The 24,790-nt window shown below is 46.4% G+C and overlaps 1 protein-coding gene across 1 annotated transcript in view; it reads right to left on the bottom strand.

Moving 5' to 3' along the window:
• LOC139229846 (collagen alpha-1(XXV) chain-like) overlaps nucleotides 1-24,790 on the bottom strand; it is a 321,691-nt gene that overhangs the window by 167,442 nt on the left and 129,459 nt on the right. The window contains exon 25 of the mRNA XM_070861466.1: nucleotides 10,664-10,690. Coding sequence (XP_070717567.1) covers nucleotides 10,664-10,690 — 27 coding nt within the window. The remainder of the gene's footprint in view (nucleotides 1-10,663; nucleotides 10,691-24,790) is intronic.

Genomic DNA, 24,790 nt, shown 5'->3' with positions numbered 1-24,790 from the left:
CCTTCTCAACCATACCGTACCCGCGCTCTGCCCGCGAAAGTGACCTGGAGGCATAAGCTATGGGTTTTAGTTTACCTGCATCATTGACATGCTGTAAAATGCACCTGACCCCGTACACTGATGCATCACATGTAAGGACTAACTTTTTACCTGGGTCAAAAAAGGCTAAAACACTCTTGGAACTTAGAAGGTTGCGTGCCTTATCGAAGGCGCGTTTTTGGGCGTTCCCCCAAAACCAATCGCACCCCTTTCTGAGTAGCACGTGGAGAGGCTCCAGCAGCGTGCCAAAGTTCTGCATAAAGTTCCCAAAGTAATTGAGTAGCCCGAAAAAGGCACGCAGTTCTGAGACATTCTGGGGCCTGGGTGCCAGGTGAATCGCTTCGGTTTTGGATTCGGTTGGGCGGATTCCATCAGCGGCAATCCTTCTGCCCAAAAATTCAAACTCAGGCGCGAGAAACAGACACTTGGATTTCTTAACTCTTAGGCCTACCTGATCCAATCGACTTAGTACTTCCTCAAGATTGTGGAGGTGAGAGTCGGTGTCCCTGCCCGTGATGAGTATGTCATCTTGAAACACAACTGTCCCCGGGATGGACTTGAGCAGACTTTCCATGTTGAGCTTGAATATAGCAGCTGCCGACCTGATGCCAAATGTACAATCGATTGTACACAAAAAGGCCTCGATGTGTGTTTATGGTGGTGAGTAGCTTAGACTCTTCGGTCAGTCTTTGCGTCATATACGCAGATGTGAGGTCAAGTTTCGAGAAAGGTTTTCCTCCAGCCAACGTGGCATATAGGTCCTCTGCTCTGGGCAGTGGGTATTGGTCCTGTAGGGAGACTCTGTTTATGGTAGACTTGTAATCCCCACAGATTCGCACGGATCCATCAGGCTTCATGACGGGGACGATGGGGCTTGCCCAGTCGCTGAATTCCACGGGAGAAATTATGCCTTCCCTCAGAAGCCGGTCCAGTTCGTTTTCAATCTTTTCCCTCATCACATAAGGCACAGCTCTAGCCTTGTGATGGACCAGTCTGGCATCCTGTGTGATGTAGATTCTAACTTTAGCCCCTTTGAAGGTGCCCACACCTGGCTGAAAGAGATGTTCAAAACGGCTTAGAACTGTTGAGCAGGAGGTCCGTTCCTCTGACGACATGGCGTGAACATCATCCCATTTCCAATTAAGTTCTGCTAGCCAGCTTCTCCCCAACAGGGCTGGGAGATCTCCGGGGACAATCCACAGGGAAAGTCGGTGCACCATCCCTTTGTGTGTGACTGAGAGCATGGCGCTGCCAAGGACTGGGACGATTTCTTTAGTATAGGTCCTTAGTTTGGTGTCGATCTTTGTGAGTTTTGGTCTGTTGCTTTTGTGCAGCCACAGCTGTTCAAATTGCTGAACGCTCATGAGGGATTGACTGGCCCCCGTGTCCAGTTCCATGTTGATGGGTATCCCGTTGAGTAGAACCCTCATCATAATTGGAGGCGTCTTGGTGTAAGAACAGTGGACATTGATCATGTTAACCCGCTGTACCTCGGTGTCCCGTGCACTGTTCCAACCATCTTCTGGTCCGCTTTCCGACCCTTCATATACCAGCCGAGCTGCTGTTTTTCTGCACATGCAAGCCAGATGCCCTGTGCAGTTGCAGTTTCTGCAAACGGCATGCTGAAATTGACACACCCTGGTTGAGTGCCTTCCCCCACATCTCCAACACAGACCGTTTCCATTATTTCCGAAGGATGAGCTGCGTCTGGCTGATCTCCCTTGAGCTTCTCTCAATCTGTTGTTGATTGCTCGCATTGTGGGTTGATGAGGTGTGATCGGCCGTTCATGTGGCCCTTGATTTTGATGGCTTCTGGCGCCACTGTCTGCTGTTGAAGGCCTGCTCTCCTGCCTTTGTCTGTGTGTGGGGGTAGCAGTTTGTTTCACAATGTGAACCCCTTGTTCCGATGCCTCGTTGGTTGTCGTACCCGAAGTATAGATCAGCCTCGTTTCTTCTTCGCCTGCCAAGAACGTCTGTGCGACCAGTGCTGCTGCCTCTAGAGTCAAGTTCTTAGTCTTTATAAGCTTTCTGAATATGCCTGCGTGGTCTATTCCTTCAATAAAAAAGTCTCTCAGTACTTCTCTTCTTAGTTCATCGGGGAACTCACATAAACTAGCCAGCCTCCGAAGTTCCGCCACGAAGTCAGCCCACACAGCGTCTGTAGTTGTAGAACCTGTGTCTGGCCATGTGTAGGCTGCTCGCTGGCTTCAGGTGGTCTCTCACCAGTGTGCTCAACTCCTCAAACGATTTGCTTGCTGGTTTCCCGGGTGCCAGCAGGTCTTTCATTAAAGCTTATGTTTTCGAGCCACAGCTGGTCAAGAGATGGGCTCTTCTCTTGTCTGCTTTATCGTTGCCCAGCCAGTCTTTGGTCACAAAGCTTTGCTGGAACCTTTCTATAAAGTCCTCCCAATTGTCTCCAGCATTGTATTTCTCATCTGAGCTGTTGGTAGCCATTCTGTGGATTCTGTGATCCCGTAACTCGTCACCACTGTAAAATCCTGACCCTGCAGTACAGACTTACACAAGGCACATGCTGAAGTCAAGGTCACTCAGGGCCTGCACCTTTAATTCACAGCTCTCCAGTCCTGCACTTGCCTGAGACCTCCCTTTATATACCACAGTAGGACAGGTATGGAGTGTCTCCTGCAAGTGCACCCCTGGTGGTAAGGTATGCTTATTGTTACAGGTCATATCCAGTTACAGTCATGTATAGCATGGTAAGATACAGTTATATACAGTAATGTGAGATACATGACACTCTCGCTCTAAGTTCCGTCTCTCTCGCTCTCTCAGTTCCGTCTCTCTCACTCTCTCAGTTCCATCTCTCTCTCTCAGTTCCCTCTGTCTCTCTCTCTCTCTCAGTTCCGTCTCTCTCTCTCTCTCTCTCTCTCTCTCTCTCAGTTCCGTCTCTCTCTCAGTTCTGTTTATGTCTCTCAGTTCTGTCTCTCTCTCTTTCTATCCTGTTTCTCTCAGTTCCATCTCCCCCTCAATTCTCTATTTCTCAGTTCTGTCTCTCTCTCAATTCCGCCTCTCTCTCTTTCTATCCTGCCTCTCTTTCCGATCTGTCTTGCTCTTTCTATTCTGTTTTGCTTCTTTACTTCTATCTCGTTTTGCTCCTCCAAGTCTGTTTTTCTCTCTTCTTCACGTGTTCTTTTTGCCTCTCATCAGAAAGGAGGAAGGAACGGGATAAAATTCAACTTCAGCGGGGGTGCAAGTGCGGTGATAGCGGATCAATTGCCCGTTATACAGCTCACCTGATTTTCCTTTTCATTAACTTAATTGAAAGGATAATGGGGCAGGGTGAGGTGGGGTGTATCATAGGGGTCCAATCATTACAGCCCACTGTACACCCCTGCCAACACTGAATTGTACTCCAGGAGACTTAGCCAATGAGAGATGAAAAGACACTTAACCACAGAGCAACAGGGAAGCTTAGAAATGTATTCAATAATCATGATGTAGACAACAGAACTGACACACAGAAGAGACACAAGAAATGTTCTTACAAAGATGCCAAATAGCACGAGTGGATGTCATCCTATATGTCATTGACAGATTGTGGAAAAGGGTTTAAAAATAATAAACAAGTAACTAAACCAAATACTTGAACAATATTAATGCAATTATTGAAAAATTAGTAGCTGAAGAAAGCTTTAAATATAAAAATATAATGGTTTTAGGCACTGGTGTGAATCAATAGAATTGAGGTAATTTTGAGAAAGAAAATATTGCAAACTGGGGCTATTGAACAAATGAACTGGTCCTTTGCACAGACCAGATTGTGTAACTTTCTATTTGGTTTGATTTACTCAACTTCTAGTACCTAGCATGGTTCATCAGGTTGTTAATTTTTCAAAAGAATACCAGGATTATGTGGGATAATGTACAAGTGGATGGAATCCAGTGACACAGGGGCTTCTGTATAGAAAGCTATTGCAGATGTCCAAAGATGCAATTTAATTCCTCTCCTGGAAAAATCCACCATTTGTGGTAACATTTCAAAAAAGGAAACATGTTGTTCAAAGACCTTTGTGAAGAGAGGATGAAGATGTAAAAGAGCTGCTGAAGCGTGTGACTTATATTGGCTCCCAGGAATTCATTTATTTTTCCTTCTCACGCCCCATGTAACTTTCACACTGTACCACACACAATCTCACACCAAGTAGACAGGCAACATGCATCCTCGACTCCGAGGGACTGCCTGAGAGAAGAGGTAACACGCAATTTACAAGCGTCTGTCATTCCTGCTTTGAAATGGGTCCTTGGAGGTGTGCAAGTGTGCTGCAGTTCGACCTGCTGTCTGTTTTGCTCCCTCCAACCTGATGTCCCATGGCTGAACCCCAGCAGAGTTCACGCAGCCTTTCATCATTCTCAGATGATTAAAATGAGTGCCATGCCTGAAGGTGCGGGGTCGAAACAGGGGCTGAGCAGTGTTTGCCGAGCCTTTGCAGCATTTGTTGGCTGTTCAACAATGGGACATGGAGATCAGCAACACAGTCCATAAGCACTTCATGCCTAGTGGAGAATTAGCTGTATGCTGCATGGGTAAGCTCATTCTAAGATCTGCAACTCATTGTGGAGTTTAATTTCCTCCGTGTGCTAATTTTAGTACAGACTAGAGATTGAACCCAGAAACATCCTGCTCCATCTGTCCAAGTATCCACTGATTCCCTGCGATTTTAAATCTTTAAAAATACTATTTTTGGGGGATGTAATAATTTGTGTCGGTGTAGAAATTTACCCTGGGCAGTAGTGGTAAATGGGCGGTATCACATCGTCTACCAGTTATACTCCCCGCCCGATATTCCATTCTACTGAAGCTAACAGAAGGGAATATCATGCGTGGTGAATAATGGCTGGCCGATCCGATACCGCCCAAGAATAATCTCCACCTCTTTGCGTCCAGATCTAAACAAGCTTATCTTAAGTCAGTAAGTTTGGAAGGCATTTACTAGTTGTTAACTAAGTTATGCTGCATTAACCTTGATGAACTGGGTGGAGAGGTATAGCAGAGCAAAAATTTTAACTTTCATGGGCCGGGCAATGAAATGGGGCAGGGGCAGGGTCAGCGAGGCGCTTTTCATGTTGCCACCACCCCCGTTTGTGATGAAACACAGGGAGGTAGTGGAACCAACATCACGGAAGTGATGACTTAGGGCCGAGTCATGTCCGTTCATTCTGGCGGCTAGGGCTCCCTTCGGACACAGGTGCCAGGCTCATAAATATATGAAAATTGGGGTTAAACTATGCAGTTAAGATCCCCGATGTTTCTTTTGCTTTTGCCCACCTGACCACCACCAGTTCCTGCTCTCACTCACCAGCCGTGGGCAGTGCAAGTCAGAAGAGGGCCATTTCCAGTGAACATGCAACACAAAATTTGTCATTCTTCACCCACCTCCACCCCCCCTCCCGCTGCATCTCTGAACCTGCAGCACAATGCACCCACAATACAGGGAAATTTAAAGTAGTTGCTGCTGTAGATTCTGCAACCATATTGCCCGCTACTCCAACATCCTGCTTTTCATTCCTGACACTAATACCCCTCCCCTTTAAAGTACTGCTGCTTGACAATTCATTTTCAGCTGCCTCGCTCAATTTCCTATCCCCACATCAGCAAGCTGTCTATTGGAGTTGCATGTTTTGCGCTGGCGGCTGGCTGAGCACATTATAATGAGGATCCAGGACCAAAGTCACATGTTAACGGCTCCAGATAGCCATCCCATAAGCACCTGATTAACATGCAACACAAAATTTGTCATTCTTCACCCACCTCCCCCCCCACCCCCCCTCCCGCTGCATCTCTGAACCTGCAGCACAATGCACCCACGATACAGGGAAAAAATGCAACTTGACAAAACGCACTTTCCTTTTGGTTTTTAGATTTCAATCAGTGGTAGTAGTGCCTTAGTTCAGTGGTGATGCAAACGTTACCTTTACCTTATGGTGCTACTGCCGATGGCACCCCGATCGTAAGGTAAAGGAATCAGCACCGCTGCCCCTCTGAAGCGTTAACTCCCAGTTAAAGAAATGCTTTTGCTGTTGCCTCCAAAAGCTGCATTGCCCGCGATGGGCGGGAGAGCAGGGAAATAAATGCTGAACTAAAAGGTCCAGACCACTCATCTCTTGTGACTGCAAGTGGTCTTTACAGGTCAGTGAGATACAATTACCTCGCTGACATTTATGAACCAACTTCAGCCAAAATAAAATCTCTGGCAGCTAGAAAATAAACTCTCAAATCAGGGCTTTCAAAGAGTTGCCCGCAATAGATAGTCGTCTCTTGCTTGAATGCTGTGAAGTCCACCCTGCCAGGAAAATGGAGTGGATTCCACAGACCGAGCAGCCTCCAGACTATATTACAGAACAGTTTCCTACAGCAGTTCTGTTAAATAAAAGCTACCTTAACACTAGTGGGGGTAATTTCCACTTTTGGTGGTGGCAGAAAACTGGGGGTAGCAAATCAGTGGTCACTTACACACCTCGCCCGATTTTTTATAACCATTGCGGAAAGAGATATCGGGTGGGGTATGTAATGGGCAACAGATCAGTAACTGCCCATTTTCCACCTGCACCAAAATTGGAAATGACCCCCATTCAGTTCATAGAAGAATAGGGGAAGGAACGCAGTTCTTACAAAGTAATAATTTATATTACCTGTACTACAGGCAGAGTCATATTGTATCTGTAGCAACTCATCATTTCTGAGCACATTGAGTATAATTGAGAATGATTACACTGAAAAAGATGGCTTACATTTTACCATCTTCTTTGACATTTGCCACCAACTGTGGAGAATAATATCTACTGAATCTTGCCTGCCACTTAGTACAAGACAGCCACTAATATTTAACTCCATTCACTAATGGTTGTGAAAATATTTACTGTGAGTATAAAAGGGGTTTTCTTGCTGTATACTCACACTGACCTTTTCACTAACATTAGCAAATGGAGGAAACTATATCCCTAAATGTTCTTAAAGTAAGTTAAATTAAATGCAGTTATGCAACTTGTGAGGTTTCACAATGTGCTCCAGAACAGTTTAATGAACCATATATATTGAAAATAGATAAACCTAAGCAAGACATCACAAGACGGGACATAATGTACGTACAATGACAACGATGGTTGTTAATCTTTTGGAATTATCATCTGCATTCTGCAGAAGTGAATTAAAAAAAATAATGAATTTGCGATTAAAAACAGTTATTAAAGGAATTTACTAAAGACAGCACACAATGTAACTGGGTGACACTGACAGTTAGTGATTTGTTTCTGCTCCAGCACTGTGCATTTGTTCTCCAGTATTACTCAGAGTAAACCAGAGATGTTGGCACTCTTACGATGTAAGCTGTATTAAATGTTATCTACTTACTGGGAGACCAAGGGGTCCTCTGTCACCTTTTTGACCTGGTTCACCCTTCCCTCCTTTAACACCATTCAACCCTGGTTCACCCTAAATGTAAAAGTAAAGTCCACCTTTTTCTTGCTACTTTGAAGCTGGGACAGAAATGCATTTAAATTAATCACAGAAAGCTACTGCAAATACCTGTGCATCCATCAAAGTATTATTCATCCCCCCCCCCCAATGATCAATACTCTTTCCAATCCGTCTGTAGTACAATGGCATTTCTGATATTTGTTTCATATTGGAGGCAAAACATATTTTCTTCTTCCTCTATTAAAGTAAAGATAGAAGGAAGAGATCTACATCAGGATGGTACATGTACCTTAACAGACACATTTAATATCTACAGTGGTTGTACCTGAGAATGTATAGTATTTCTTCTGGCCCAAGTTGTCATTGTGTACTTTACTGATGACATACCCTGAGATACCCATTCTTATGGTTTTATAAGTGGATTTTTTTTGTCGGCTTCCTGACTGAGGGCTGCCATTTCCCCCTACGCTTCAGAGCCCGGATGCTGGAGTACAAGCTAGAACTTATTGTTGGCAATATCAGGAAATTAAAGCTGAATGTGTTCTTACAGCATTTCTCAGTCATCTGTTTTAGAAGAGTATTTAACCAATTTAAAATAAATGTGTGATTCCGTATTAAAATAATGGATAGAGGACTGTCATATGAAGATATTAAAGCCTTCATTTATTAACATCACGAATATGGAGTGCTCGAAGGAAAAACTTACATTTTTAAAATATCATTTTGTTCTTGGGACATGTGTGACACTGCGAGTTGAACACTGGAATCATAAGTAAACAGCCCATTCCTGATTTTATGACAGAAGGAATGTCAATGATCAATCAGCTGTAAATGTTTGGGCCTCGATGCTTCCCTGAGTAACTCTGGCAGAGATGTTCTGGGCTGTGTTCATTGGCTCCTGACAACTACAACCATCTTCCTATTTGATGGCTTTGACTCTAGCCATGGAAGGATTTTCCATTAATCCCAGTTGAGGTGCCATACTCGATCAAAAGCTGTCTTAATATCGAGGGCAGCTACTCCCACCTCTCTTCTTGTTTCTAGCTCCTGTGTGAATGGATGAAGGCTGTGATGAGGTCTGCAACAGAACCTGAATTGGGAATCATTGAGGAGCTATTTGGTGATTCGGTACCACTTGATGACACTATTGTGGACTTCACCCATCACTCTGCTGATGATTGTGAGGACGCTTATAAAGGTGGTAATTGGCTGTGTTAGATTTGCCCAGTTATTTTGGATAGGACACACCTGGGCAAATTTTCACATGGTCAGGTAGATGCCACCATAATAGCTGTACTGGAAGAACTTGGCTGGGGAGGTGACTACTTCTGATATGCAGGTCTTCTGCACTACAGCTGGAATGCTGTCAGGGCTCATGGCCATTCTGGTGTCCAGTGCAATCAGGTACTTATTTTTATCATGTGGAGTGAAGTAACTTGACAAAAGGTCCTTGACTTGACACATTAACTCTGTTTCTCTCTCCACAGATGCTGTCTGACATGCTGAGTATTTCCAGCAGTTTTTTTTTGATTAATCTCAATCAGTGTATGATTTATAGAATCTATACAGCACAGAAGGAGGCCATTTGGCCGCTTCGTGCCTGTGTCAGCTCTTTGAAAGGTTATCCAATTACTTCCACTCCCCTGCTCTTTCCCCATAGCCCTACAAATTTCTCCTTTTCAAGTATTTATCCAATTCCATTTTGAAAGTTACTATTGAATTTGCTTCCATCACCCTTTCAGGCAATGCATTTCAAATCAGAACAACTTGCTGTGTAAAAAAAAAAAAAAATCTCCTCATCTTCCCTCTGGTTCTTTTGCCAATGACTTTAAATCTGTGTCCTTTGGTTACAAACTCTCCTGCCAGAGGAAACCGTTTCTCCTTATTTATTCTATGAAAACCTTTCATAGTTAAGCCACTTCACTGCACAGAGTCAAGAATCTGCAGAACTGGTTATAAAGCAATGAGAGGAAACATTGCTACTTTGAGATCTGCAGAGTCATGTATTACAGGGAAAGGAAGCCTACACGAATCCTTGCTTAGAAAATACTAAAAGATAGCCCTTAAACTTTGATCATTTGCTCTACTATATACAAAGAAGAACAAAAGTAATTTGTGAATGCTTTTCCATGTGCAGATCCAACTATGTGCCTGGTGAGGCTATCAATAACACACTGACAGATGCACAGAAATCTTCAGTAATACCTTCTGTGTGGTGATCACTTTAAACCCATAAGTTCATGAGCTCTGACAATGACATACAGCAAAGTTAGTTTTTTTTTGTTGAGTTTTTTTTTATTAGGGGAACTGATAATAGTGATGAAAAATAGAAAGCATTTTTCTGCTTTGCATCCAGTGACAATCCGTGTTCGAAGTCAGAGACAGCTTGTGTCAGATGCAATGAGGAGCTCTCCCTACATTAATATGACACAGTGAGATACTGACTCCTTATAGCACTTAAACTGGATCCATGTGATATTTCCAATTCCCATATTGCCAGTCTGCCTCTGAGTGACAATGGTGTCTGTCGCACAGGACTGAAGGTTGTTTTATGCTTTGCATTTGCAATTTTTGGACACCACAATTAAACTGACCAAATTCTCTTCAGTTACAGGGGGATCATTATCAGCTATCAAGATGTGAGGAGACTTTCATCACCTGCCTGAACTGCAGCTCCTCGATGCCAGAAGTGGGAGGTAGCTGTTCCAATACAACGTGTAGTCCAATCTAATTGCTAGGATGATATGATTTTCACAGGATGCATTTTTTTGTGGGGAGTTCCTGAGGTTCTGTGAAGTCCGGGGACCTGGTGAAATTCACAGAAGTCTTCTAACATCTGTGCAATATCCTTGCATGAAATTTATCATTTTGTATTACTTCAGGGGCTCGGCACACAAATCCTCTCCCTCTCCTAGAGCTCAACTGATCAATTTAAAATGGGACCTTGATCTTGTATTAAAATATCTTGGGTCATTTTTAGCAAGATGTTTGTTAAATTTTGTTAAGAGTATTCCACAGTCATCAGAACTTACAGGTTTAAAGATGCTACAACATAAAATCCACATTAAATTAGTCAAACAAATGACACATAGCATGCATAGCTAATTTTAACAAAGAGCATGGAGACAAATTAAAGGCATTATTCATTTTCAATTTGCTAGATTCCCTTAGACTTTGCTGCTGATTTACCTTAGGTCCTGGAAGTCCGTGCGGGCCCTGTAAGAATGGAACATAACAGATGATTACAAATGAGTAAATGTCTTGCTGTAATATTGCACAGCACTGTAATTCTCCATTACGAAAGCAATCAAGGCCAAGAAGCTTAGGCCTAGAAATTCGGGTCATTTGCGCATTCTGCTAACACCCCCGGGGGGATCAAATGACCTTTCACCTGGGTGCAGCGCCGCTAACGACTCCTGCTAAATTCCGTGGCAATTTAGCGGCGGCGGTAACTGGTAGCGCCCCACGACGTCATCACAATGCGTAGCATCCCATTTTCACCCTGGAGCAAAAATTGGGGAGCAGCCCCTGAAGCTGCACCAGGTAATGCCAGCAACAGCTTCAGGGGACGTGAATTGGGCTGCAGGCTGCTTGTGGGGCGCTTGTTAAAGGAGAGGTGCCGGGCTATTGGCACAGCACCCCCACTCCCCATGGTGGTCCATGGAGGCCCAATTCTTATCGACAGAGATTGCAGCTTGGGCGCTTTCCTTTAATGAAGGGAGAGCCGCTCCTATGCCACAGCGCTACACTTTGTGTCTTAATGCATGGAGTATCCGCAATAAGGTGGATGAATTAACTGTGCAAATAGATGTTAACAAATATGATGTGATTGGGATTACGGAGACGTGGCTCCAGGATGATCAGGGCTGGGAACTCAACATCCAGGGGTATTCAACATTCAGGAAGGATAGAATAAAAGGAAAAGGAGGTGGGGTAGCATTGCTGGTTAAAGAGGAGATTAAGGCAATAGTTAGGAAAGACATTAGCTTGGATGATGTGGAATCTATATGGGTAGAGCTGCAGAACACTAAAGGGCAAAAATCGTTAGTGGGAGTTGTGTACAGACCTCCAAACAGTAGTAGCGATGTTGGGGAGGGCATCAAACAGGAAATTAGGAGTGCATGCAATAAAGGTGCAGCAGTTATAATGGGTGACTTTAATATGCACATAGATTGGGCTAGCCAAACTGGAAGCAATACGGTGGAGGAGGATTTCCTGGAGTGCATAAGGGATGGTTTTCTAGACCAATATGTCGAGGAACCAACTAGCGGGGAGGCCATCTTAGACTGGGTGTTGTGTAATGAGAGAGGATTAATTAGCAATCTCATTGTGCGAGACCCCTTGGGGAAGAGTGACCATAATATGGTGGAATTCTGCATTAGGATGGAGAATGAAACAGTTAATTCAGAGACCATGGTCCAGAACTTAAAGAAGGGTAACTTTGAAGGTATGAGGCATGAATTGGCTAAGATAGATTGGCTAATGATACTTAAGGGGTTGACTGTGGATGGGCAATGGCAGACATTTAGAGACTGCATGGATGAATTACAACAATTGTACATTCCTGTCTGGCGTAAAAATAAAAAAGGGAAGGTGGCTCAACCGTGGCTATCTAGGGAAATCAGGGATAATATTAAAGCCAAGGAAATGGCATACAAATTAGCCAGAAATAGCAGCGAACCTGGGGACTGGAAGAAATTTAGAACTCAGCAGAGGAGGACAAAGGGTTTGATTAGGGCAGGGAAAATGGAGTACGAGAAGAAGCTTGCAGGGAACATTAAGGCGGATTGCAAAAGTTTCTATAGGTATGTAAAGAGAAAAAGGTTAGTAAAGACAAACGTAGGTCCCCTGCAGTCAGAATCAGGGGAAGTCATAACGGGGAACAAAGAAATGGCAGACCAATTGAACAAGTACTTTGGTTCAGTATTCACTAAGGAGGACACAAACAACCTTCCGGATATAAAAGGGGTCAGAGGGTCTAGTAAGGAGGAGGAACTGAGGGAAATCTTTATTAGTCGGGAAATTGTGTTGGGGAAATTGATGGGATTGAAGGCCGATAAATCCCCAGGGCCTGATGGACTGCATCCCAGAGTACTTAAGGAGGTGGCCTTGGAAATAGCGGATGCATTGACAGTCATTTTCCAACATTCCATTGACTCTGGATCAGTTCCTATCGAGTGGAGAGTAGCCAATGTAACCCCACTTTTTAAAAAAGGAGGGAGAGAGAAAGCAGGGAATTATAGACCGGTCAGCCTGAGATCAGTAGTGGGTAAAATGATGGAATCAATTATTAAGGATGTCATAGCAGCGCATTTGGAAAATGGTGACATGATAGGTCCAAGTCAGCATGGATTTGTGAAAGGGAGATCATGCTTGACAAATCTTCTGGAATCTTTTGAGGATGTTTCCAATAAAGTGGACAAAGGAGTACCAGTTGATGTGGTATATTTGGACTTTCAGAAGGCTTTCGACAAGGTCCCACACAGGAGATTGATGTGCAAAGTTAAAGCACATGGGATTGGGGGTAGTGTGCTGACGTGGATTGAGAACTGGTTGTCAGACAGGAAGCAAAGAGTAGGAGTAAATGGGTACTTTTCGGAATGGCAGGCAGTGACTAGTGGGGTACCGCAGGGTTCTGTGCTGGGGCCCCAGCTGTTTACATTGTACATTAATGATTTAGACGAGGGGATTAAATGTAGTATCTCCAAATTTGCGGATGACACTAAGTTGGGTGGCAGTGTGAGCTGCGAGGAGGATGCTATGAGGCTGCAGAGTGACTTGGATAGGTTAGGTGAGTGGGCAAATGCGTGGCAGATGAAGTATAATGTGGATAAATGTGAGGTTATCCACTTTGGTGATAAAAACAGAGACATAGACTATTATCTGAATGGTGACAGATTAGGAAAAGGGAAGGTGCAACGAGACCTGGGTGTCATGGTACATCAGTCATTGAAGGTTGGCATGCAGGTACAGCAGGCGGTTAAGAAAGCAAATGGCATGTTGGCCTTCATAGCGAGGGGATTTGAGTACAGGGGCAGGGAGGTGTTGCTACAGTTGTACAGGGCCTTGGTGAGGCCACACCTGGAGTATTGTGTACAGTTTTGGTCTCCTAACTTGAGGAAGGACATTCTTGCTATTGAGGGAGTGCAGCGAAGATTCACCAGACTGATTCCCGGGATGGTGGGACTGACCTATCAAGAAAGACTGGATCAACTGGGCTTGTATTCACTGGAGTTCAGAAGAGTGAGAGGGGACCTCATAGAAACGTTTAAAATTTTGACGGGTTTGGACAGGTTGGATGCAGGAAGAATGTTCCCAATGTTGGGGAAGTCCAGAACCAGGGGTCACAGTCTAAGGATAAGGGGTAAGCCATTTAGGACCGAGATAAGGAGAAACTTCTTCACCCAGAGAGTGGTGAACCTGTGGAATTCTCTACCACAGAAAGTAGTTGAGGCCAATTCACTAAATATATTCAAAAGGGAGTTAGATGAAGTCCTTACTACTCGGGGGATCAAGGGGTATGGCGTGAAAGCAGGAAGGGGGTACTGAAGTTTCATGTTCAGCCATGAACTCGTTGAATGGCGGTGCAGGCTAGAAGGGCTGAATGGCCTGCTCCTGCACCTATTTTCTATGTTTCTATGTTTCTATGTTACACGTCCCAGTGCATAGTGCTGCACCCCGCTCCCGACCCTTCCGCCGCACTACCACCCCAGAAAGGAAGTGGAGTGCATTATTTTGCGCTCCCCTTCCTTTGAGGGGCAGTAACCCCAATTTTTTGAGCGGGGCGGGTATTCCACGCCTGGTGTCTCTGGGATTTTACTGTCCCCAAACGGGGTGCCACGTAATTTCTACCCATTAGTGTCCTCAGGCCTTCCCACCGTTGCGGGTGCTAACTCTTCTAATCCTATCATCTTTTCCCATCCTGTTATATTATTTCTTTTCAAATAATTATCCAATTCCTTTTTAAATATTATTGTCTCTGACATTTGTAGTAAAGCATTCCATGTTTTAATAACCATATGTATGAAAAATTTCCTCTAATTCCCCATTCATTCCTCTATGGATAAGCCTCAGTCTATACCCGTTTGTTATCAATTTGACAACCATTGGCAACAGTTTTTGACTACTTATCATCGCAAAACCTTTCTTAATTTTGAAAACTTTTGCTGGATCTCTCTTTAACTTTCTCTGTTCCAGTGAAAAAAGTCCCAATATTGCAAGCCTCCCGTCATAACTACAACCTTTTGTTCCTGGTACCATTCTAGTGAATCTTAGCTGAACCTTTTCCATGGCTCTATTGTACTTCTTATAATGAGGTGCCCAGAACTACATTAAAAAAAAACACCCAAAACCCCTCTGTCCTTTCAAACTATCATCCTATCTCCAACCTCCTTTTCCTCGTCAAAGTCCTTGAATGTGTTGTCGCCTCCCAAATCCATGCCTGTCTTTCCCGGAACTTCATGTTTGTACCCCTCCAATCAGGTTTCTGGTCCTGCCACAGCACTGAAACTATAACAATTATATCCTATGTGACTATGACCATGGTAAACTATCATCCTCATCCTTTTTGACCTGTCTGCAACCTTTGACATGGTTGACCACACCATCCTCCTCTAACGCCTCTCTTCCATCATCCAGCTGGGTGGTGCTGTTGTCGTTCCATTCTTATCTATCCAACAACACATCAGGTTCCACTTGTACGCTGATGACACCCAGCTCTACCTCACCACGAATTGATTTGTCAGACTGCTTGACTGACATCCAGTCTTGGATGAGCAGAAACTTCCTCCTACTAATTATTGGGAATACCAAAGCCAATGTTTTAAATTCAGTTCCCTAGCCAACGACTCCATTTCTCACAATCTTGGAGTCCTATTTGACCCTGAGATTAGCTTCCGATCACATATTCACTCCATCAGCAAGACTGCCTATTTGCACCTCCGTAACATTGTCCATCTCTGACCCTGCTTCAGCTCATCAGCTACTGAAACCCTTATTCATATCTTTGTTACCTCTAGACTTGACTATTCCAATTCTCTCCTTGCCAGCTCCCATCTTTCACTCTCCATAAACTTGAACTCATCCAAAACTCTGTTGCCCATATCCTAACTCTCTCAAAGTCTCGTTCACCCAACACCATGTGCTTGCTGACCTACATTGGTTAAGAAGGCATATGGGATACTTTCCTCTATCAGCTGAGGTTATGCGAGTACTGTATAAAACTCTAATTAGGCCACAGCTCCTCATTTCTAGACTGGGTGGGCTGCCGGCACACTTCACCCATCGGCCAACCAAAAGTTCAAATCGACCCCACTTATTCCATAATCTTTGCTTCCCATTCATAAAGAAAATAATGAACTCACTGATGAACTATCTTGCTTTCTGTACAACTACTGGCCTTAATCCCAGGGCAGGACCTCCATCCCTCTCCCTAGAGTCTGCTGATTTTTTCTCATCTGACTGACTCCAGTGTTTGCTTTCAATCAAACTGACTAGCCATCAGTACAAGTGCAGAATTCTCCAGCTTAACTTAGAAATGATCCCTGCTGAGTTCAGATGAACAGAGTTGTTGCTGCAGCACTGAATTTGAACAGTAGAATTATTATGTTCAGAATAACTCCACAAGACTGTGTTGTAAGCTTAAACCATTGTGACCTTGTCTCTTTAATATAACTCCAAAATGAGGAAGCAGCATGGTGGATTGCCTTTTATACCTGCTTGCCCAGGGTGCACAGGTGACCCTTGGGTCTCCCACAGGTGTGCCCCCTAGTGGCAAGTCTTACACATTGGTGAGGTTTGCATACATAACATCACTCCCCCCGCCAACGTCTTATGTACAAGTTATTTACAAGTTGAGGCAATCCGGGACTCTGCGTTCCCGGTTCGATTGCCTGAGTTGAAGTCCTGGCATGGGTGGGTCGGTCGGATCATTGCTGCACGGCAGCGCAGCTGGTCTGATCGGACTGTTGAGCATGGTGAGTTCATCCTCGTGGTTGACAGCGAGATCACTTACTGGTTGGGTGTGTGTTGGTGGATCATAGATGGTGGAGTCTTCTTCAAATTGTGCTTGGTTGTCAGTGAATCGCAGTTTGGTCTGATCCAAGTGTTTTCTGCACGTTTGTCCATTCAACAGTTTGACAACAAACACTCTATTCCCCTCCTTGGTTACATCAGTGCCAGCAATCCATTTGGGACCATGACGGTAATTGAGAACAAACACAGGATCATTGACCTCAATGTCACGTAATACGTCCGCGCAATTGTTGTACACGTTATGCCGGTGCCGCCGGGTTTCTATGTGATCACTGAAATCCGGGTGGACTAAGGAGAGCCTGGTTTTGAATGCCCTCTTCATTAACAATTCTGCAGGGGGAACCCCGGTGATCGAACAGGGACGTGTCCGGTAGCTAAGCAGGACCCGAGATAACCGGGTCTGCAAGGAGCCATCCGTTATGCGTTTCAAGCTCTGCTTGACCATTGGATTAAATGGGGCAGACCTGACCTGCTTAATGCCATTGCGGGTCATGAACTTGTTGAATTCCGAGCTGGTGAAGCACGGTCCATTGTCACTAACAAGGACATCGGGCAAACCATGGGTGGCAAACATGGCCCTAAGGCTTTCAATGGTGGCAGTGGATGTACATGATATTATTATACATTCAATCCACTCAGAATATGCGTCCACTGCTACTAGAAACATCTTTCCTATAAAAGGGCCAGCAAAATCTACGTGGACCCTGAACCACAGTTTGGGTGCCATGACCACAGGCTCAGTGGGGCCTCCCTGGTTGCGTTGCTCAACTGTGAGCAAGTGTTGCATTGGTGTACGCATGACTCCATTTCGGCGTCAATGCCGGGCCACCAAACGTGCAACCTGGCGATAGCCTTCATTATGACAATGCCTGGGTGGGTACTGTGTAGGTCACGTATAAACGTTTCCCTGCCTTTTTTTGGCAAAACCACGCGATTCCCCCATAGGAGACAGTCCGATTGGATGGACAATTCATCCTTACTTCGGTGGAACGGCTTAATTTCATCTTGCATTTTCCTGGGAACTGCCGACCAGCTCCCATTAAGGATGCAGCTTTTTACTAGTGATAGCACGGGGTCTTGGCTAGTCCAGGTCCTGATCTGGTGAGCCGTGACGGGTGACCCCTCGCTCTCAAAAGCATCCATTACCAGAAGCAAGTCTGCGGGTTGTGCCATTTCCACCCCGGTGGTGGGAAATCAGCGCAGTTCTCAGTGCCTGGTCTGTGGCGATTACATAGTCATACACAGACAATGTTAGTGCCCGTCTTTGGCTGCGGGACGAAGCATTGGTGTTGATACCTTTGCTTTCTGAGAGCAGTGAAGTAAGCGGTATGTGGTCGGTTTCGAGCTCGAACCGGAGACCAAATTGGTGCATTTTCTTAACCCCTTATACACATGCTAACACTTCTTTCTCAACCATACTGTAGGCTCTTTCAGCCTTGGATAAACTTCTGGATGCATATGCAACCTGTTGCAGTTTGCCTGACACATTTTCTTGCTGTAACACTCAACCGATCCCCGTACGGCAACGCATCATCATCCATCATCATAGGCAGGTCCCTCGGAATCGAGGAAGACTTGTTTCCACTCCCAAAGTGAGTTCTTTGATGGCTGAACAATCCAATATGAGAGCCACGGACCCTATTACAGGTGGGACAGACATTCGTCGAGGGAAGGGGTCGGTGGGGCTGGTTTGCTGCGTGCTCCTTCCGCTGCCTGCACTTGGCCTCTTCATGCTCTTTGTGTTGAGACTCTAAGAGCTCAATGCCCTCCCGGATGGACTTTCTCCATCTCGGGTGGTCTTCGGCCAGGGTCTCCCAGGTGTCAGTGGTGATGTCGCACTTTACCAGGGAGGCTTTGAGGGTGTCCTTATAACGTTTCCGCTGTCCTCCTTTGGATCATTTACCATGAAGGAGCTCCACATAAAGCATTTGCTTAGGGAGTCTCGTATCTGGCATGCGTACTATGTGGCCTGCCCAGCCAAGCTGATCGAGTGTGGTCAGTGCTTCAATACTGGGGGTGTTAGCCTGGTCGAGGACACTGATGTTGGTACGCCTGTCCTCCCAGGGGATTTGCAGGATCTTGCGGAGACATCGTTGGTGATATATCTCCAGCGACTTGAGGTGCCTTCTATACATCGTCCATGCCTCAGATCCATACGGGGGGAGCGGGTATTACTACAGCCCTGTAGACCATGAGCTTGGTGGTAGATTTGAGGGCCTGGTCTTCAAACACTCTCTTCCTCAGATGGCCAAAAGCTGCACTAGTGCACTGGAGGCGATGTTGAATCTCCGCATCAATGTCTGCCTTTGTTGATAAGAGGCTCCCGAGATATGGGGAATGGTCCACGTTGTCGAGGGCTGCGCCGTGAATCTTGATGACTGGAGGGCTGTGCTGTGCGACGGTGACAGGCTGGTGGAGGACCTTTGTCTTACGGATGTTAAGCGTAAGGCCCATGCTATCATATGCCTCAGTGAATACACTGACTATATCCTGGAGTTCAGCCTCTGAATGTGCGCAGACACAGGCGTCCTCCGCATACTGCAACTCAACGACAGAGGTTGGGGTGATCTTGGACCTGGCCTGGAGGCGGCGTAGGTTAAACAGCTTCCCACTGGTTCTGTAGTTTAGTTCCACTCCAGCGGGGAGCTTGTTGATTGTGGAGCATGGCGGCGAGGAAGATTGAGAAGAGAGTGGAGCGATGTCGCAGCCCTGTTTGACCCCGGTCCGGACATGAATTGGGTTTGCCTGACACATTTGCTTGCTGGAACACACAACCGACCCCATACGGCGACGCATCACAAGCTAGTACTAAACGTTTACATGGGTCATACAATACAAGTAACTTGTTAGAACATAGCAGGTTTCTGGCCTTATTAAAGGCTGTCTTTTGAGACTTACCCAAAACTTAGTCGTCACCCTTGTGCAGCAATAAATGCAAGGGTTCCAGCAAAGTGCTCAATCCCGGTAGAAAGTTACCAAAATAGTTGAGGAGTCCCAGGAACGAACGCCGCTCCGTCACATTCTGTGGTCTGGGTGCATTCTTGATGGCCTCCGTTTTGGAGTCCATGGGTCTGATGCCGTCTGCCGCAATCTTTCTTCCCAGAAATTCGACCTCTGGCACCAGCAAAACACACTTGGAGAATTTCAGCCTGAGTCCCACTGTCCAGTCGATTTAGAACCTCTTCCAGGTTGTGGAAGTGTTCGGTGGTGTTGCGACCAGTGATCAGGTTGTCGTCTTGGAACACCGCGGTGCATGGAACCGATTTCAGCAGACTCTCCATGTTCCTCTGGAAGATGGCCGCAGCCTAGCGAATCCCAAAGGGGCATCTGTGGTACACAAACAGTCCTTTGTGCGTGTTGATGCACGTCAATTTCTTTGACGGCTCAGCCAGCTGCTGTGTCATGTAAGCAGAGGTTAGATCTAGCTTGCTGAATGACTTCCCCCTGCTAGCATTGCGAATAGGTCCTCCGCTTTAGGTAGTGGGTACTGGTCCTGTAACGAGACTCAGTTGATCGTTACCTTGTAGTCCCCGCAGATTCTGACCGTCCCTTCGCTCTTTAGCACCGGCACAATTGGACTGGCCCACTCGTTGAACTCGACTGGCGATACGATTCCCTCTCGTTGAAGTCTGTCCAGCTCGATCTCAACTTTCTCTCGCATCATATATGGGACTGCACGCGCCTTGTGATGAATGGGCCGTGCCCCAGGAACAAGATGGATCTGCACCTTGGCGTCTGTGAAGTTGCTGATGCCTAGTTCAAATAACGCCGGGAATTTATTTAGCCCCTGGGCGCACGAGGCGTCATCCACCAAAGACAATGCTTTTATGTTGTCCCAGTTCCATCGGATCTTTCCTAGTCAGCTTCTGCCGAACAGCGTTGGGCCATTGCCTGGTACAATCCATAGTGGTAAATCATGCAGCATTCCATCTTACGATACTTTCACTGCCGCACTGCCGATAACAGGTATGAGCTCTTTAGTGTAAGTGCGCAGCATTGTGTGAATCGAGGTCAGTTTTGGCCTCTGTGCCTTGTTGCCCCACAGTTTCTCAAAAGCCTTCTGGCTCATGATTGACTGACTCGCCCTTGTGTCCAATTCCATGGAGACTGGAATGCCGTTAAGTTTAACTTTTAACATTATCGGAGGGCTTTTGGTGGTGAAGGTGTCTACCCCATACACTTCCTCTTCATCCTCAGGTTGCGTTGCCTCTCCTGCTCGTTCAACGTGATCGACGTTGGATCAGTCATCCTCTGCTGACTCTGCCATATGATGAGTTAGAGGTCGTTTGCACATTTGCTGGAGGTGCCCCAATGTTCCACATCCCTTGCACACATAGTGCTTGAATTGACATTGATGGGCTCTATGACTGCCCCCGCAGCGCCAATGTGGTGTTAATGGATTCGCATTCACACCCCACAGTGCCCTCTGAGTCATCCTAGGCCTGGCCCCTGCGGTCGTGTAGGCCCTGCCATGTACAGTTCTGCCTGCTGAAGGCATTATTTTATGCACAGTACTTGCCGGTGAGCTTCAATGCTGTGAAGATATCTGTTTCGTGTTGTCGCTCGTGGATATGAAAGCCTGGGTTATTGTGATGGCCTTGCTCAGATCTAGGGATTCGGCACAGAGCAGCTTGTGAAGAATGACCTCGTTGCCAATTCCAAGCACAAAAAAGTCCCGCAACATTTCCCCCAAAGATCCGGAAAATTCGCACTGTCCCGCAAAGTGTCCTTGGTCGGCGACAAAGCTCGCCATGTTCTGGCCCTTGGAGCGATGGTGCGTATAAAAGCGATACCTGGCCATTAGGATGCTCTCCTTCGGCTTGATGTTCCTGAACCAGCGTGCACAGCTCTGTGTTAGTCTTGTCTGTTGGTTTGACCGGTGCCAGCAGATTTTTGACGAGGCCATATATCGAAGATCCACATACGGTGAGGAGAACTGCCCTGCGCTTGACTGCCGTCTCAGCCGTGTCCAGCTCGTTGGCCACAAAGTACTGGTTGAGACACTCAATGAAGGCTTCCCAATCATCACCCTCAACAAATCTCTCAAGAATACCAATGGCAGCCATTACCGCGTGAAAGTTTGTGATCTGTAACTCATCGCCAATTATTATGTTCAGAATAACTCCAAGACTGTGTTGTAAGCTCAAATTATTGTGACCTTGGTCTCTTTAATGTAACTCCAAAGTGAGGAAGCAGCATGTTGGATTGCCTTTTATACCTGCTTGCCCAGGGTGCACAGGTGACCCTTGGGTCTCCCACAGGTGTGCCCCCTAGTGGCAAGTCTTAAACATTGGTGATGTTTGCATACATAACAAGAATGTTAAACAATTTTTCATTTCTGCAACATGTTGGTTCCACCATCCCTTCTCAATTCTAATCTATATCTCCAAGACATGCTTACTGTGCATTAAACCGCTTGAGATAAAAATTCAGCTCAATGGTGACCTTTTTAACATATATTACACCAAGCCTCCTAATCCTCCTGCCCCTGGGTGGTGTTGCCTGAAATCCCAAAACGTGACATCCCTTTATGTATGAAATGCAGAATTCTATTTTCCTTTTTAATGTTGTTTTTCTATTTTATAGATCCATGCATCTGTCTTTGTTCATCCATTCTCTTAAGGTTCTTATCATCATATCAAAATTGCCCCCCGACTGAAAGGGGGCGCACTCACCGTTTTTTTAGTTGATTCACCACCCAATCAATGGGGTGGTGTTTGGTTTTGCCCCTTTTTATTCAACTGCCAGTGTCTGCGCGGTGAAGTCGGGCGTTTGAGGGGTGGAAGTGGTGTTGGTGCGAAGCAGACGTCGGGAGCTGTCATCAGTGCTAAGTTAAAGAGGAGGTTCGCTGTGAGCTCTGCAGCCACTTTATTGGCACCCACTGGGCCACCAGGGAGGGTTTCGGCTGGGCCAGCAGCCCGGTACCCAAGAGGAGGTGCCGGGCTGCCTGGTGACGGCCCGGCTGAACCTGTGGCCACCATTGTTGGGCCGATCTTGGAGTCGGCCGACAAAGAAAATAAGCTGTTGGCCGCGGCAGTGCACCCTCCCCTTTAAGGGCGGCGCGCTGCTCAACCTCAGGCAGATTCTCGCAGAATAAAGCTCAGTGACATCGACCGACGGTGGCAAGGGGTCGACAGGGCAGCAACACAGGTGGTGCAGAGATGTTCTCCGCCGGGAAAATCCAAGAGGGCAATTTGTGAAATGTCGGCGACTCCGTGCCAACTAGGCGGTGATTGCTTACCTCTTTGAGGCAGTCACGGCTCTTAAAGAAAGAGGCAATTTCAGCCCCTAAGAATAAAACGGGACGGGTCACCTGGCTGTGACCTAGGCATCAGACACAACTCGGGCACACCCAGCCTAGTCGACCCTGCAAAGTCTTCCTCACGAACATCTGGGGACTTTTGCCAATATTGGGAGAGCAGTCCGACAGACTAGTCAAGCAACAGCCTGACATAGTCATACACTCAGAATCGTATCTATCAAAGTCCCTGACTCCTCCATCACCATCCCTGGGTATATCCTGTCCCACCGGCAGGACAGACCCGCCAGGGATGGTGGCACAGTGGTGTGCTGTCGGGAGGGAGTGGCCCTCGGAGGCCTCAACATTGACTCCGGACCCCATGAAGTCTCATGGCTTCAGCTCAAACATGAGCAAGGAAACCTACTGCTGATTTCCACCTACCCCCCGTCCTCAGCTGATGAATCAGTACTCCTCCATGTTGAACACCACTTGGAAGAAGCACTGAGGGTAGCAAGGGCACAGAATGTACTCTGGGTGGGTAACGTCAACATCCATCACCAAGAGTGTCTCGGTAGCACCACTACTGATCGAGCTGGCCGAGTATTGAAGGACATAGCTGCTAGACTGGGCCTGCAGCAGGTGGTGGGAGAACCAACAAGAGGGAAAAACATACTTGACCTCGTCCTCACCATTCTACCTGTTACAGATACGTCTGCCCACGACAATATTGGTAGGAGTGACCACTGCTAAGTCCCATCTTCACACTTAGTGCCACACAACACGATGGAGAGTGTCCTATCACCATGCTAAATGGGATCGATCCAGATCTAGCAGCTCAAAACTAGGCATCCATAAGGTGGTGTGGGCCATCAGCTGAATTGTATTCCAACACAATCTGTAACCTCATGGCTCGGCATATCTCTCACTCTACCATTACCATCAAGCCAAGGGACCAATCCTGGTTCAGTGAGGAGTGTAGAAGAGCATGCCAGGAGCCGCACCAGGCATACCTAAAATGAGGTGTCAACCTGGTGAAGCTGCAACATAGGACTACATGTCTGCTAAACAGCGGATGTAGCATGCTATAGGCAGAGCTAAACGATCCCACAATCAACTGATCAGATCAAAGTTCTGCAGTCCTGCCACATCTAGTTATGACAGGTGGAGGACAATTAAACAACTAACAGGAGGAGGAGGCTCCATGAACATCCCCATCCTCAATGATGACGGAGCTCTGCTTGTGTGTGCAAAAGTCAAGGGTGAAGCATTTGCAACCATGTTCAGCCAGAAGTGCCAAGTGGATGATCCATCCCGGCCCACCATCACAGAAGCCAGCCTTCAGCCAATTCAATTCGCTCCATGTGACATTGAGAAACGGCTGAGCGCTCTGGATAGAGAAAAGGCTATGGGCCCTGACAACATCCCGGCTGTCGTGCTGAACACGTGCTCAAGAACTAGCGGTGTCTCTAGCCAAACCGTTCCAGTACAGCTACAGCACTGTCATCTCTCCAACAATGTGAAAATCTGCCCAGGTATGTCCTGTCCACAAAATGCAGGACAAATCCAATCCGGCAATTTCTGCTCCATCAGTCTACTCTCAATCATCAGCCAAGTGATGGAAGGTGTCATCGACAGTGCTATCAAGCAGCACATACTCACCAATAACCTGCTCGCTGATGCTCAGTTTGGGTCCGCCAGGAACACTTGGCTCCAGACCTCATTTATAGCCTTGGTCCAACATGGACAAAAGAGCTGTATTCCAGGGATGAGGTGAAAGTGACTGCCCTTGACATCAAGGCAGCATTTGACTGAGTGTGGTATCAAGGAGCCCTCGTAAAATTAAAATCAATGGGGTCAGGGGGAAAACTCTTCACTGGCTGGAGTCATACCTAGCACAAAGGAAGATGGTTGTGGTTGTTGTAGGCCAATCATCTCAGCCCCAGGACGTCACTGAAGTTCTTCAGGGCTGCTTCAACAGTCACCTTCTCTCCATCTTAGGGTCAGAAGTGGGGATGTTCGCTGATGACTGCAGTGTTCAGTTC

The sequence above is a fragment of the Pristiophorus japonicus genome, chromosome 2 (genome assembly GCF_044704955.1).
Source record: "Pristiophorus japonicus isolate sPriJap1 chromosome 2, sPriJap1.hap1, whole genome shotgun sequence".
NCBI lineage: Eukaryota > Metazoa > Chordata > Chondrichthyes > Pristiophoridae > Pristiophorus > Pristiophorus japonicus.
The sequence above is the reverse complement of the archived record's forward strand: the minus strand, read 5'-3'. Positions and strand labels throughout refer to the sequence as shown.